Source organism: Alligator sinensis, unplaced genomic scaffold, assembly GCF_000455745.1.
Source record: "Alligator sinensis unplaced genomic scaffold, ASM45574v1 scaffold592_1, whole genome shotgun sequence".
Classification (NCBI taxonomy): domain Eukaryota; kingdom Metazoa; phylum Chordata; order Crocodylia; family Alligatoridae; genus Alligator; species Alligator sinensis.
Window position 1 is genome coordinate 1,279,466 of NW_005842214.1, and position 11,472 is coordinate 1,290,937.

Consider the following 11,472-nt stretch of genomic DNA (forward strand, 5'->3'; position numbering starts at 1 on the left):
CTGATTCCCAAAACTACAAGGGAGGTGATACAAACAGGGGTAGAGTAACTGGTAGTTAGTTGCCTACAAGCAATTTAATTCCTCTCTTGGTAAATACTGATTCATGTGTGTGCAGCTTTGAGGCTGGTCCTCCTCAAAACTGGGAAAGTGAATTTACAGGTACAGTCCTTTCTTGGATTATTATCCGGATTGTGATCCTTTGAATTCCTTTCTTTACCGTCTTCAGTTCCACTAGATATCTTTATGCATATAATGGTTGAGCTTCTTGTTGTTCTAATTTGCTGCAGAAATGCATGGAAATGAAGAATACCATCCTTGCAAAACAGAAGGAGATGCACAGCTCCTTGGAGAAGGTAAAACAGCTGATCCGCCTCATCCAGGGCATCGACCTTTCAAAACCCATAAACTCTGAGGTCAATTCAGTAGCCGTCTCCAATGGCATGGACTCCACTAACAATGCTATTGCTGCCACCTCCACCCCAGCCCCTTCCCCTTCCCAGAGCTGCATGGTGAACTGTAACAAGGGCGATGAGACTAAATAACACAGTAAAGTAAGAAGGAGCCAAGGGAGGTGGCGGCGAGGAGGAGGAGCAAAATAACGAAACTCTAGAGAAGCAAAACTGGATTTCTTCTGGAAAGTGCAGAATTCTTTAGTTCTTTGTTCCAGAGAGAGCGTGAAGATGCTTGTGCCAGGCGGCACCGGAGTTTGCCAATTGATCCTTCTTATTCTGTGTGTACATGCAAAGTTTGGATCATGTTACATGAATAGTGCCAGCTGGGGGTTCTTTGCCAGCACCATGCCAAGTGAAATAATATATTTACTCTCTCTATATTTTACACCAGTGTGTGCCTGCAGCAGCCTCCACAGCCACTATAGGTTTGTTTCATTTTTGTTTGGGGTGAGGAGCAGGGATGAGGGAGGAGAGCAGGTTTCAAATCCTTATTTGCAGAACCGTTTGTTTAGCTAGGGAACAAACAAGTCCAAAGAGCCTGTGGGCTTTTCCTGTTTCTAAACTCTCAATACTATTAAACCAAAAACCAGAAATATAAATTAATAAATCCCAGTGCCCAGAGGGGATGAGTCTATCAAATAAACAGTATTTACTATTGTTTAGACAGGAGATGTACTAAAGGAATGGGGATGGATTTTTCACTGAGTAACCAGCATGTGTGCCGGCTGGGGATTTACTGTTCTGGCAGCTTCGGGTTAATCCTGTTTCTTCACATTAGACAAATGAAATGCATTGCAGAATTGGTTTGGTTTGGGTCCTCGAGGTGAACCAGACAGCCTTTGCTGGGTGTGGAAATGAGAAGGCCAACCAGTCAACTTACAGCATCGGAAAGGGGGTGTCCCAAGGGAAGATGTGCGTCTGAGATTTTACTTGAAAATGAGGTTCCAACACTTTTCTATATTTATAAAACAAAAGTATCCTGAACAAAGTAGCACACGACCCAGATGTGTGAACTGAACAGAGAAATGTCCTTTTCTTTCATTTCCTTTCTCTTTCTTTTGGTAACAAGAACTAAATAAGGAATAGAAAAGCTGTTTTTCAGGCTGACAGTCTAATTAAAGAGGTAGATGGGGCCTTGCATGGTATAGATTAGAAGTAATAGTGTCAGTGAGATACAGTGAGTCGTCGTGAGTCCTTGTGTCATCGTTTTGGGCACTGTTTTTTTATGCAAGGGCAAAATCTTTGTATCTGGGGGAAAAAAAAACAACTTTTTTAAATTAAAAAGGAAAATAAAAGATATTGAGGTCTTCCTAGTGTTACTTAAAATAAGATCAAGGTAAGAAACATTGTAAAAATTACAAAAGTGCTATTTGTTTCCTAAACAAGTGATTTCTATTAAAAAGGAGTCAGAACTGGAGAAAATGCTGTGTACTTAGAATTTTTTAACACAGACTTTGCTTATTCTGATGACATTCTGCTTTGTGTTTGTGTTTTAAAATCCAGCGGGACAGGTTTCCATAGACAATCTCATCCATGCCACTGGCTGGACTCTAAGCAGAATCAAATTCTAAAATGCTGGACCTTGCCTCCATCTGGAGGAGCTGTGAGGCTTGTCTCTGCCAGTATGGCATCTCCCCATTCTTTTATGTGTTAGTAGCCCAGAGAAAAGCATTGGCAGCACGATTGTTAAAGCCTTTATGTTTTTGTAATGCATAAATATGGACTAATTAGAGCCTGGGGATGAAAGACAGTGGATTTGTTAGTCCTGAAATCTCCTTTTGTTATATACTCTTATTTCAGAAGTCTTTGTCTTTCATATTATGGTGCGACTGTGGATAGTGGAACTTGCCTTGTGAGCGCTGTTGTCACAGGGATTGTATCAGTTGAGAGTGCTGATCCTGGCCATTCAGCAAGTGTGTCCTGTAGCTACCCAGTTTCACAAATGCATATAGATGTGTTGGGACAAACCCTGTTTCTCTGAAGTCATTGACAATACCCAGGGGAGCAGGGTTGGGTCTGTAACATATGTGAGCCTAGGCAGAACTCCTTGTGTGGTGGTGAGTGGTGTGAATGCTTAGTGGTTGGGCAGGGCTGCTCTGCTGCTGGTGGTAATGAAATAATGAAGAGCTTTTCATTGATGCAGTCTGCCTGCTCTGTTCAGAGCAAAACAGTGAATTCCCCAAACCTACATAGCCTGAGAGTCTCTTTGCTGCCACATCTCACATATATGCCTTTGTGGGATTCTTGGAGTGGTTTCCTTCACTCCTCTGTCTTTCAGGGGCCCTTCCCTCTTTCTCAGTGAAGTGAACATGCACTTTTTTCAGCTCTGAACCCAGGGGTTGATCCTCAGTTCTTACTTACACTTGTCTCTAGGTCTGGGAGAGGGTTCGTTGTGTGCTCTTTTCGGCTGGCCCTGTGATAAAATGGACTTTATCTTCAGTTGCCTGAATTCTGTTTTGAAGGCAGGTAAGATGCAGGTATTGGTTAGCAGGAGTAGCTAGAGCAGGAAGGCAGCTATCAAATGCATTTAAAACTGACTGTAGGAAATATGCTTTTTGCATGTAACAACACAGTTAACCCATGGAATTAATTTCTACATGACATCCTTGGAACCAGGAGCTTAGTGAAATTTAAAAAGGATTAAGTATTTAGATAATGAGAGAAAATGTGCTAGAAATAAAAGCAGTCTTGCTTTTGGATTTAGTCCAGCAACCAACTGTCCAGGGTCAGGAAGAAACTTCCCCATGGACAAGTTATTCTGTTATTAGCCGTAGTGGTGTTTCTAGCTCCTGCTTCTGAAGTCTCTGGTACTGTTCACTATCAGAGACAGGATTCCAGAGTAAACAGGTGCTGGCCTTAGCTGTCTTTGCAATTCTCACATTCCCCCCATTCAGTGTTATCTTCTTAGTGCAGTTTGGACTATTACACATACTTTGTGACCCCAGATAGTGAAAAAGCTGAGAACTATTTTGATTTCTTCTATGCCCATTACAGGAAAGGGCTGATGGTGGAATTTGGTGTTGACTTTGCTCGCTTCTAAATATAGCACATCACCCAGGATGTCAGTGTACCCACTTCCCCTTTCCCAAGGCATCTGTTCATCTCTAGAGTCTAAATATAGCCTTTCAACCTGGTTTGGCCTAAATTCCACTTTTTGTTAATGTTTTTTGTTGCGAAAATTCCCCCTGGCTACAAAAACCTGCTTTTAAGTTCTACTCTGACCTTTAAGAAATGATCGTAACTTGAAGTTTTTGATGCTGGTCAGGGGATCTTTTCCCTCTCTGATCCTTTGTTGTATACAGACTCTCCTACAGACTGCAGCAACATCAGTTAATAGAGATGTACCATTCTGAGAGCTGTGCTGACATTGGCAGTGATGCTTCCTACACAGTCATAAGTAAACAAGAGACATGTCTGCCCAATCAGGAACAATGGGAAGAAAGGGAATTGCTAAATAGGAAAGAAAATGTATTTTCAAACTGCTCAAAAGGGTCTTCTAACAATGGAGAAATTAAAGCTGTTCAAGAGTTAGCTTTTAAGCTCAAGCTGGCACTAATATCTACTGCTTTTTCTTGTGCTCAGTACAGACTCATGTGTTGAAATCTCCCTAGTGCTGAATTCCATTTAACCAAGGCTGAGTGGCAAGTTACAGTTCTCAGCACTTAGCACTTTGTACTTCTAAAGCACTGTGCAGGTCTTAACTAGTTCTGGTAGTACTGCAGGGAGTGGGCATTGACTTATCCCCATTTTAAGTTACAAGAAAGCGAAGCCACAGAGCGAGCTGGTATCACACAGGTTCCTGACTCCCAGCCCAACATTCAGGGCTCTAGATATTGCTGCCTTTCTCCATGGTTCAGAAACAGAATAACTCAATTGCAGAAGTAGGCTTTCCCTCACTTTGCAGTCTCTCCCAATAGCTTGACGATGCAGTTGTCAATGAAAGTGAAATTATAAGACCTGGCTAGAATAATTAGTCTTGTGTTTAGATGTTTAGACTAGAAATGTGTGCAGGGTTATACAAAACACAGGCAGTTCACCAGGCAGTATGTAAAGGGACTATTGCTGGGCAGGATAGGCAGCTTATATGTTCTTTTGAATACATTGCAACTAGCTGGCAATTATCAGTGGCAGAATAACACAGTAGTTTGCATGTGAGAAATCCTGGTGAAAAGGATCCTTTTGTTACCTAAGAAAGACTAGAAGCTCATTTGTCCATAATTGTAAACACATTTCTAATGGCAAGGATAAGAATTTGAACCTGCCACCCTAAAAATGAAAGGCTGGTGATTTTACAGGCAGTTCTATCAGTTGTGTTATTGATGGTGATTAATGTATCAATTAAAAGTGACAAGGTGTCAGAAAGTGAATTCATTGCCAAGCTGGCTAGAGTTGTGAATGCTAAACATGACCTCAACTTCAGAACATCCTCTTCCATGGCCTGTTGCAAATTCAGCCCTGGAGGTGTGGCAAGCAGCCGAAAAAGCCTAGGGTGAATTTCCATGTCATGCCAGGAAGCAACAGAAACTTGAGGAATATGTGAAATAAACATGGACATTTTCTTGGAACCCTGAGGCAGAGAGACTTCATCAGTGAATTTGCAGTGCAAGTGTTCTCTCCCAGCCAAGCTGCGTCCTGCCACTTTTGCTTTCTCAGCGCTAACTTAATACATTTTTGAAAAGCAAATGCACTTGAAATAAAATGGAGCATTCCAATGTCAAAGCAGAAATTAACTGTTTTTTCTAGGAGTTGTGCCTGGTCCAGGCTTAGCTAGCCTCTTCAGCTTCCAGCCTGGGAAAACTCTTATGACCCACTTTTGGGCCACGGCTTTCCTGAGTGGAGTTTGGGATGTTTTGTTGCACCTGCCAGTAAGCATTTTGTTTGCCAAGTCCATCCACAGCTTCAGTCAGGGCAAGGCAAGGGCTCTGGCTGACATCTGAGTGAACCATAAAACTGGGTCTCCTTCAGCACCTTTCAGGAACTAGATGAGGATAGGTTTGGTAAGACTCAACTTATGGCACCTCACCTGGTTTACTAACAAATCAGGCATGCCTGCACTATCAAGAGAGCAGGAGGAGCCATAAGAGCTGTGGATCCAGGGTGTTCCTGCACCAGAAACATTTTCAAACAACCACTTGCCACCTCTTCTCTCCTCTTAGCCCACACAGCCGTGCACAGAGCACACCAAACAACCCCCTCAGCAGCCCAGCCTGAGCGGGTTCCTGTTCTGTCCTGTTGTTTGTCTGTAGAAGATTTTCCAGCAATCATGCTGCTCTTCCTAGTCATGTATGCCATAAAACTCCGTCCATCCTATCTTCACCTCCGCTGGTCCTGATGAGCAGAACACCATTTCTATTCTGTTAACCAGCTTTGTAGATCCATGACAAATTCAATCTGGCTGGGTTGCCACAGAGGACGTACTGCTAAGTTTACTCCCAGCTTCTGATGTAGAGAAGAGAACCCACAGAGGCACCTTTTTCAGGCCAGAGAGAAAGGAAGGACAAGTTTCCCTGTGTACCTGCTAGGCTTGGCATTATCAAGGAATCTCAGGCTCGGCCAGGCCAGGCCAGGCCAGCCAAGGGCATTCACAGGCTTTATTGGCACTCATGGATGCACTCCTCAGTTTCCTTAGTCACATGGCACAAGGTCTCTTAAGGACTGCAGCAACAGGGAGGTTGGACCCAATCTCTGCAATAACTGCCCTGAATCCAGGCTGTTAATAAGCTGCACCTGACCCAGGGAAGCTGAGAGAATCATGTAGCATCAGGAAGAAGCAGGGGCTTTAGACTTGATCCCCAAGCTACCGTCCTCCTGCCTGCCCTCCCTAGAGGCTTGTTCCTCCTGAAATACATCTATGAAAGGCCAGGATACTTTAGAAATCCTATGCAGTTCTCCCTTCCTTTGCATGCCCCATCAGCGGGGATGAGGTGATTGTTTGTGGGAGAGGAAGCAGGCCCCAAACCCTTCCTATCTCTGTCCCCACCACTCATAGCCCAAGTCATTTCTCTCTGCCAAGGGCCTGTATTGTTCAATCTCATCATAAAGTTAGGGAGGAGTGCTAACTATTCTTGTGCCTTGTACAAATGGCTGGAAGAATTAGTGCAGTGGTGGGTGTGGTATGTATTGGTGAATAAAAATGACAGGCCCCTGTCCCAGATAGTTAAGTTTAGGGTGAACACAAATCCCCAGAAGCCAGGAACAGGTCTGTTTTAAAGTAATTTTAGTGTCTGTTATCAGTCACGTGAGTAAACTTGTCTGCAAGCTGCCTGAGAGCACCTGCACTGCAAAGATCATCTCATCTGTGAATGAGTCCTGAAGCTGGCCTCCTCCAGAGTTGATCAGGACAGAGTCCACACAGCTCCCAAACTGAACAGAAGTCTGTTAGTAAACTTCTGGGAGCAACCTGTTGTTCAGTCTGCCAAGGAGTTATGGTGCTTCATTTAGCCAAAACTAGCTTTTATTAATATTTGGGTGTTTTGCATCTCTACACAAACAGCACCATGCTCAGAACTTATGGAACCAGTAGTGCTAAAGGAAACAAGCTCTCTACCTGTCTGTTTGCATGTCTGCTTGAGGCTGCTGCAGTCTGGATGCCTCACCTGGCAGCTCTGTGCCAAAACCTGTTTTTGAACAACTGTGTTCAGCTATATAGTTCCCCCCATTTCCTTATGGCGTGGCTATTTTAGGGATGTTTGCACTGGGGTAATGTCATTGCTCAAGTTAAGTTAGATTGAGGCATAGTTGCTTTATCTAAGCAAGCCTTTTGAAAGGGCCCTTCAGAAGGCTAGTTTGGAGAACAGCTTCAATGGTGGAGCCATTGCTAGAGTCTTCTGATGGCTGCCATCTGGATGGAGCGGCAGCCAGTCAGCACCAGGTGTGGGGGGAGCTGCCCTTTACCAATTCAGTGTGCAGGGATGGGTGAGAACAGCCTCTTCCCTGTTGGCTAGTTCTGCAGTGTCCAGTTGCATCAGATGTTTCAGAAGTGAAAAAGCCACTTGCCTGGGTCCGCTTTGTTAAAAGTAGTAAGGGTCTGACTTCCATTGCCAAGTGGACAAGAGGCAGAGAAGGCTGCTCAGTGGGCCCAAATACCAAGTGCTGTCAGCCTGTTGCTGGTTGGTAGCATGGTTATCATTTAGAGATATGCTATGTGTTTTTTGTTTTTTTTTTTATCATTATTTTTTACAGTGCAGTCAGTGTAAACTCAGCCACTTCCAGACCCTTTGTCCAGCAGCTTTCTGAAGGCTCCCTTTAGCAATTTTGCTAGAAAAGAAATGAAGAATAAATTGCTGCTCTGAGCCTGAAGAAAATTTAGATCTTCATTTTAGATGAGGCTGGGACTGAGGAATTCCTGAGTTGTGATCCCAGCTCTGATACTGGTTCCTTTGTGATCCCGGGTAAATCTCCTGATCCAAATTGTCAAGAGTTACCTTCAATTTGGAGCACCCAACTTTACAGCAAGGCCCCGGGGTTTTTTTGTTTGTTTGTTTCCTGAAGCACTGAGTACCTACAGTGCCAGTTACAGCCATGGAAGCTGCAAGGACCCACCCTCTACAAGTCAACAATCCAGGTGTTTCAGACTAAGGGACCCAAAGAGCAATGATTCTTTGGAAAAGGCCACTGCCACCAACACCCCTCCTGCCAGCTTCAGCTCCCCCAAATCTGTTAAAAAGGGCTGACAGTTGTCACATTGTGAGCTGTTTTTTTTTTATAGCTTGGGCACCTAGCACTGTGCGCGCTAAGAAAGTAAGCACATCGGCAGTCAGAGCTGAACAGAGCAGAAGGCTGCGTGTTACCACTTGCTAGTCTGTAATTTCTAAACATAGTTTCACATGGTTCCTCATTTTAATTATTGTTGGCATAAAAATAGCACCTGACTCTAAGGCTGAGAGTAGCGTCTCACATCAGCTCTTCCCTTTCAAAATACGCTTTGCCTCTGAGTCATTCCCACTTTCTTATGCGACAGGCAGCCAGGGCCCCTTAGGGAGATTTTACTACCAAGCAGCTCCTCAGATAAGAGCCAGCTTCCCAGTCTGAACACGCTAGTTCTGCCCAGCTGGAGATTCCTCCTCCGCTCCACACAGTGGCTTCGTTGACCAAAAAAAAGTGTGCATGTTTATTCAAGATAACTCCTGGGTCTTAGCCACCTACTGTAATGTCCTGGTGGAGGCAAAGCAGTGTAACTGCTCAGTGAGGTCGACTAGGCAAGATCCTGCCTGGGTGTGCGTGCGTGCCCTGCCTCACTGCCTACTTACAGTCAGATAACAAATGTACAGTCCTTACCTTGCTGTAGCAAAACCTGTCTTGTGTGTCAGTGAAGGCAAAGCCTGGGGGCCGAGAGGAAGGAATAACTGGCAAGAGTTGTACTTGCATGGTAGCACGGGATGGAATACTGTAGGAGAGAGCTAGGCAATGCCAGGCAGCAGATTATGAGTTTTGAAGTAGTACCATGTCTTGTGGGGGATTACTAGCTGTCATCTTTAAGCTCTTCCCTTTACCAATGTCTTTTGCCACTTATATAACAGGACCTTAGTAAGGTCGAGGGAGAAACTCAAAGCAGTCTTTGATCTCTGTTTCACATGCCAATAAAATGTAAGATTAGTGCCAATTCTGTCTTGCTAGACTTGCAGATGTGGACACCAGTCCAGCAGGTGCTGTGCTGAGACCTACACAAGAGTTACCACACAACTGCAGAATGAAAATTGAGTCCTGGGTCATAGTTGAGCTAACAAGCTATGACTAAAGACTGTACCCTGCCCTGATCCTCTGGCTCTTCCAAATTCTTTTAAATGTGTTTAACACCCATTCCCATCTCCTGTGGCTTTGGTCCCCTGCCTTCATTGGCTCTACCTGTGAACTGCCTGGGATCCAGTTCCTGGTAACTGGAGAACAGGGAAAGGCTTTGTGAACTGGGTTCTAGATAAGACACAAGAAAGTGGCATTCTTGATGGATCATCAGCTTCTGTTAAAAAAAACAAAACCCAAAAAAACAACAACAAAGCAGTGGCTCCATCAATCCATAAGCCTGTGGCAGGACTGAGGTGTTCTCATGACTAGCTCCTTCAGGGGAAATGTGTGTGAGTGTGAAGTAGCAGCAGCAGCTTGTCTCCCCAGTACAGGCAGTGGGTCTGGTATTTGGGGGCACCTGTAGGTAAGGTGGCAGGTTTTGTCTTTAGTTTAATAGTTTTCCACGGCCATTTGTGCTGTACTCATTCATGCACAGGAACAAAGAACTGAACATGGCAATAGCATCTACTGTCTCCCCATCTCTTTTCCCTTTGACATTCGTGCCAGACCAACCCAGTGTCTCTTGTGCTGCCTCCATTTCCTGAGAATCTCATATCATTGCAGGCCTTGGTGTAAAATACCCTTTATGAATGGTACCACTTTGTTTTCACAGACTCGCGTGATGCGGATACTGACTCGTGAGCTGGTTTGGATTTTTTAAATATCTCTATTTTTTTTAGCCTGATACTCATAGTGACCTGCAGTCTCTTTGCTGCCTTCTCTCTGTAGCCTTCAAGTCCCTTGTGGTTTCAGTTTTGGTACAACTGTGTTTAGATTTTAGCAAATTAAAGTTGGGGAGGGAGGGGATACAGAGCATCTGATCAATTTGTATTTATTTATTTTAACATTTTACTAAATAAAACACAATGAAATCTCTTGGCTCTTTAGCTGTGTTTGGCAGGGGGGTGGCAGCTTCTCCCGTCACCTGCATGGGGCACCAGGACCAGAGAGGACCATTACGCTCACAAGGCATTTAAAGGACAGTTCTTGAGTATGTGATGCACAGGAATGAGCACAGAGGAGGGGGGAGCTCAGGAGCTTCCCTGCTACAAGGAGGAGAAATCTGTCAGCCCCAGGCCAAAGCTGACAGTGCAGCTCTGTCAGACAGCTCTGCTTTACAAACAGCAGCATCTCATTTCAGCTTGCGGCAGCTCCCTGTTCCAGACCACAACTGGGATTCGGTTCAGAAAGGCAGCGGGAACAGCAGCAGTGGCTCTCGTGACTGATGCTGCTCAGGTGTTCAGCTCACTGCTCAAACACTTGTTTGATGCTATCCAGCAGAAGTTGCCCATGAGAGTTGGACTGGACCTGATTTTACTCCACCATGGAGGCTTTCAGTCTTTTCAGAGTGCAAGCCACCTCTTATAAATGTGGCTTGTGTGACAAAAGAAAGATACTGTTGTAGCATGGTTAAGGCACACCAGTTTCTATAGCCACGGGCACACAAGGCGGTGGTGCGGCCAGTATCATGTCCAGCTGCCCAGGGCAAGGCTCAAATACAGACCTCAGGAACATCAGGATAAGCTGCCCTGCTTTCACTGGTACAGAAACAAAAGAAGTCACACTGGTAGCCAACCCTGTGATCATAGCAAAAATCCTTAGCAGGAACCTGGCCTAAAGCAAAGCTTTTGCATTTAGGTTAGGCATGGCTAATGCATCAGTGTAAGTAGCTGCACTTGAACTCACTGCTTTTTCCTAGCACACAAGTGGGGCATTGGCTTTAGCTTGACATTAGCTGGTGGTGCTTCAGGATAGGTAAGATCTAGTTAAATACATGCATGGCTCAGGGCAGGTGGCTTGTCCTAGCACTGCTTTTTGGGGAAGAAGCTAGGAGGAAAGAAATCTCTATGATGATTGCAATAGACCCTTCCTACCTCACCTTGCTGCTTCTTGGTGCAAGAACTATTGTCCATTGGAATAAACAGTTTTGAATGCCTGTTAGCTTCATCAAGCCAATGTAGCACAGTGCAGGGGGCTGGATTCTATTCCAACTTGTACATCGCTGACTGACCTGGCTGGGAGGTGCTGACTCGTGCTGTCCATATGTTTGCCCAGATGTAAAGAGAACCCCAGATGTGGCACTGTAGAATTTGACATGTAGCAATGACTTGAGATGCAAAAAGCTCAGCTCGACTCTTGGGGCCCAGGGGACTTTGCAACACCAAAAAGAAAAAAAATGTCCATCTCTATCGTTCGTACATAGTGCATTTGCCAGCAGAGGCTTCCAGTGCAAGCCAGG

At 44.8% G+C, this 11,472-nt stretch overlaps 1 protein-coding gene across 15 annotated transcripts in view; it reads left to right on the forward strand.

Moving 5' to 3' along the window:
* The window catches only part of PHF21A (PHD finger protein 21A), a 196,732-nt gene extending 186,629 nt beyond the window's left edge, over positions 1-10,103 (forward strand). For all 15 annotated transcript variants that reach the window (XM_025207927.1, XM_025207931.1, XM_025207925.1 and 12 more), the window contains one exon: positions 288-10,103. In XM_025207927.1, the coding sequence (XP_025063712.1) occupies positions 288-542 (255 nt within the window). In that variant the 3' untranslated portion in view covers positions 543-10,103. The remainder of the gene's footprint in view (positions 1-287) is intronic.
* Positions 10,104-11,472: the final 1,369 nt, after the last annotated feature.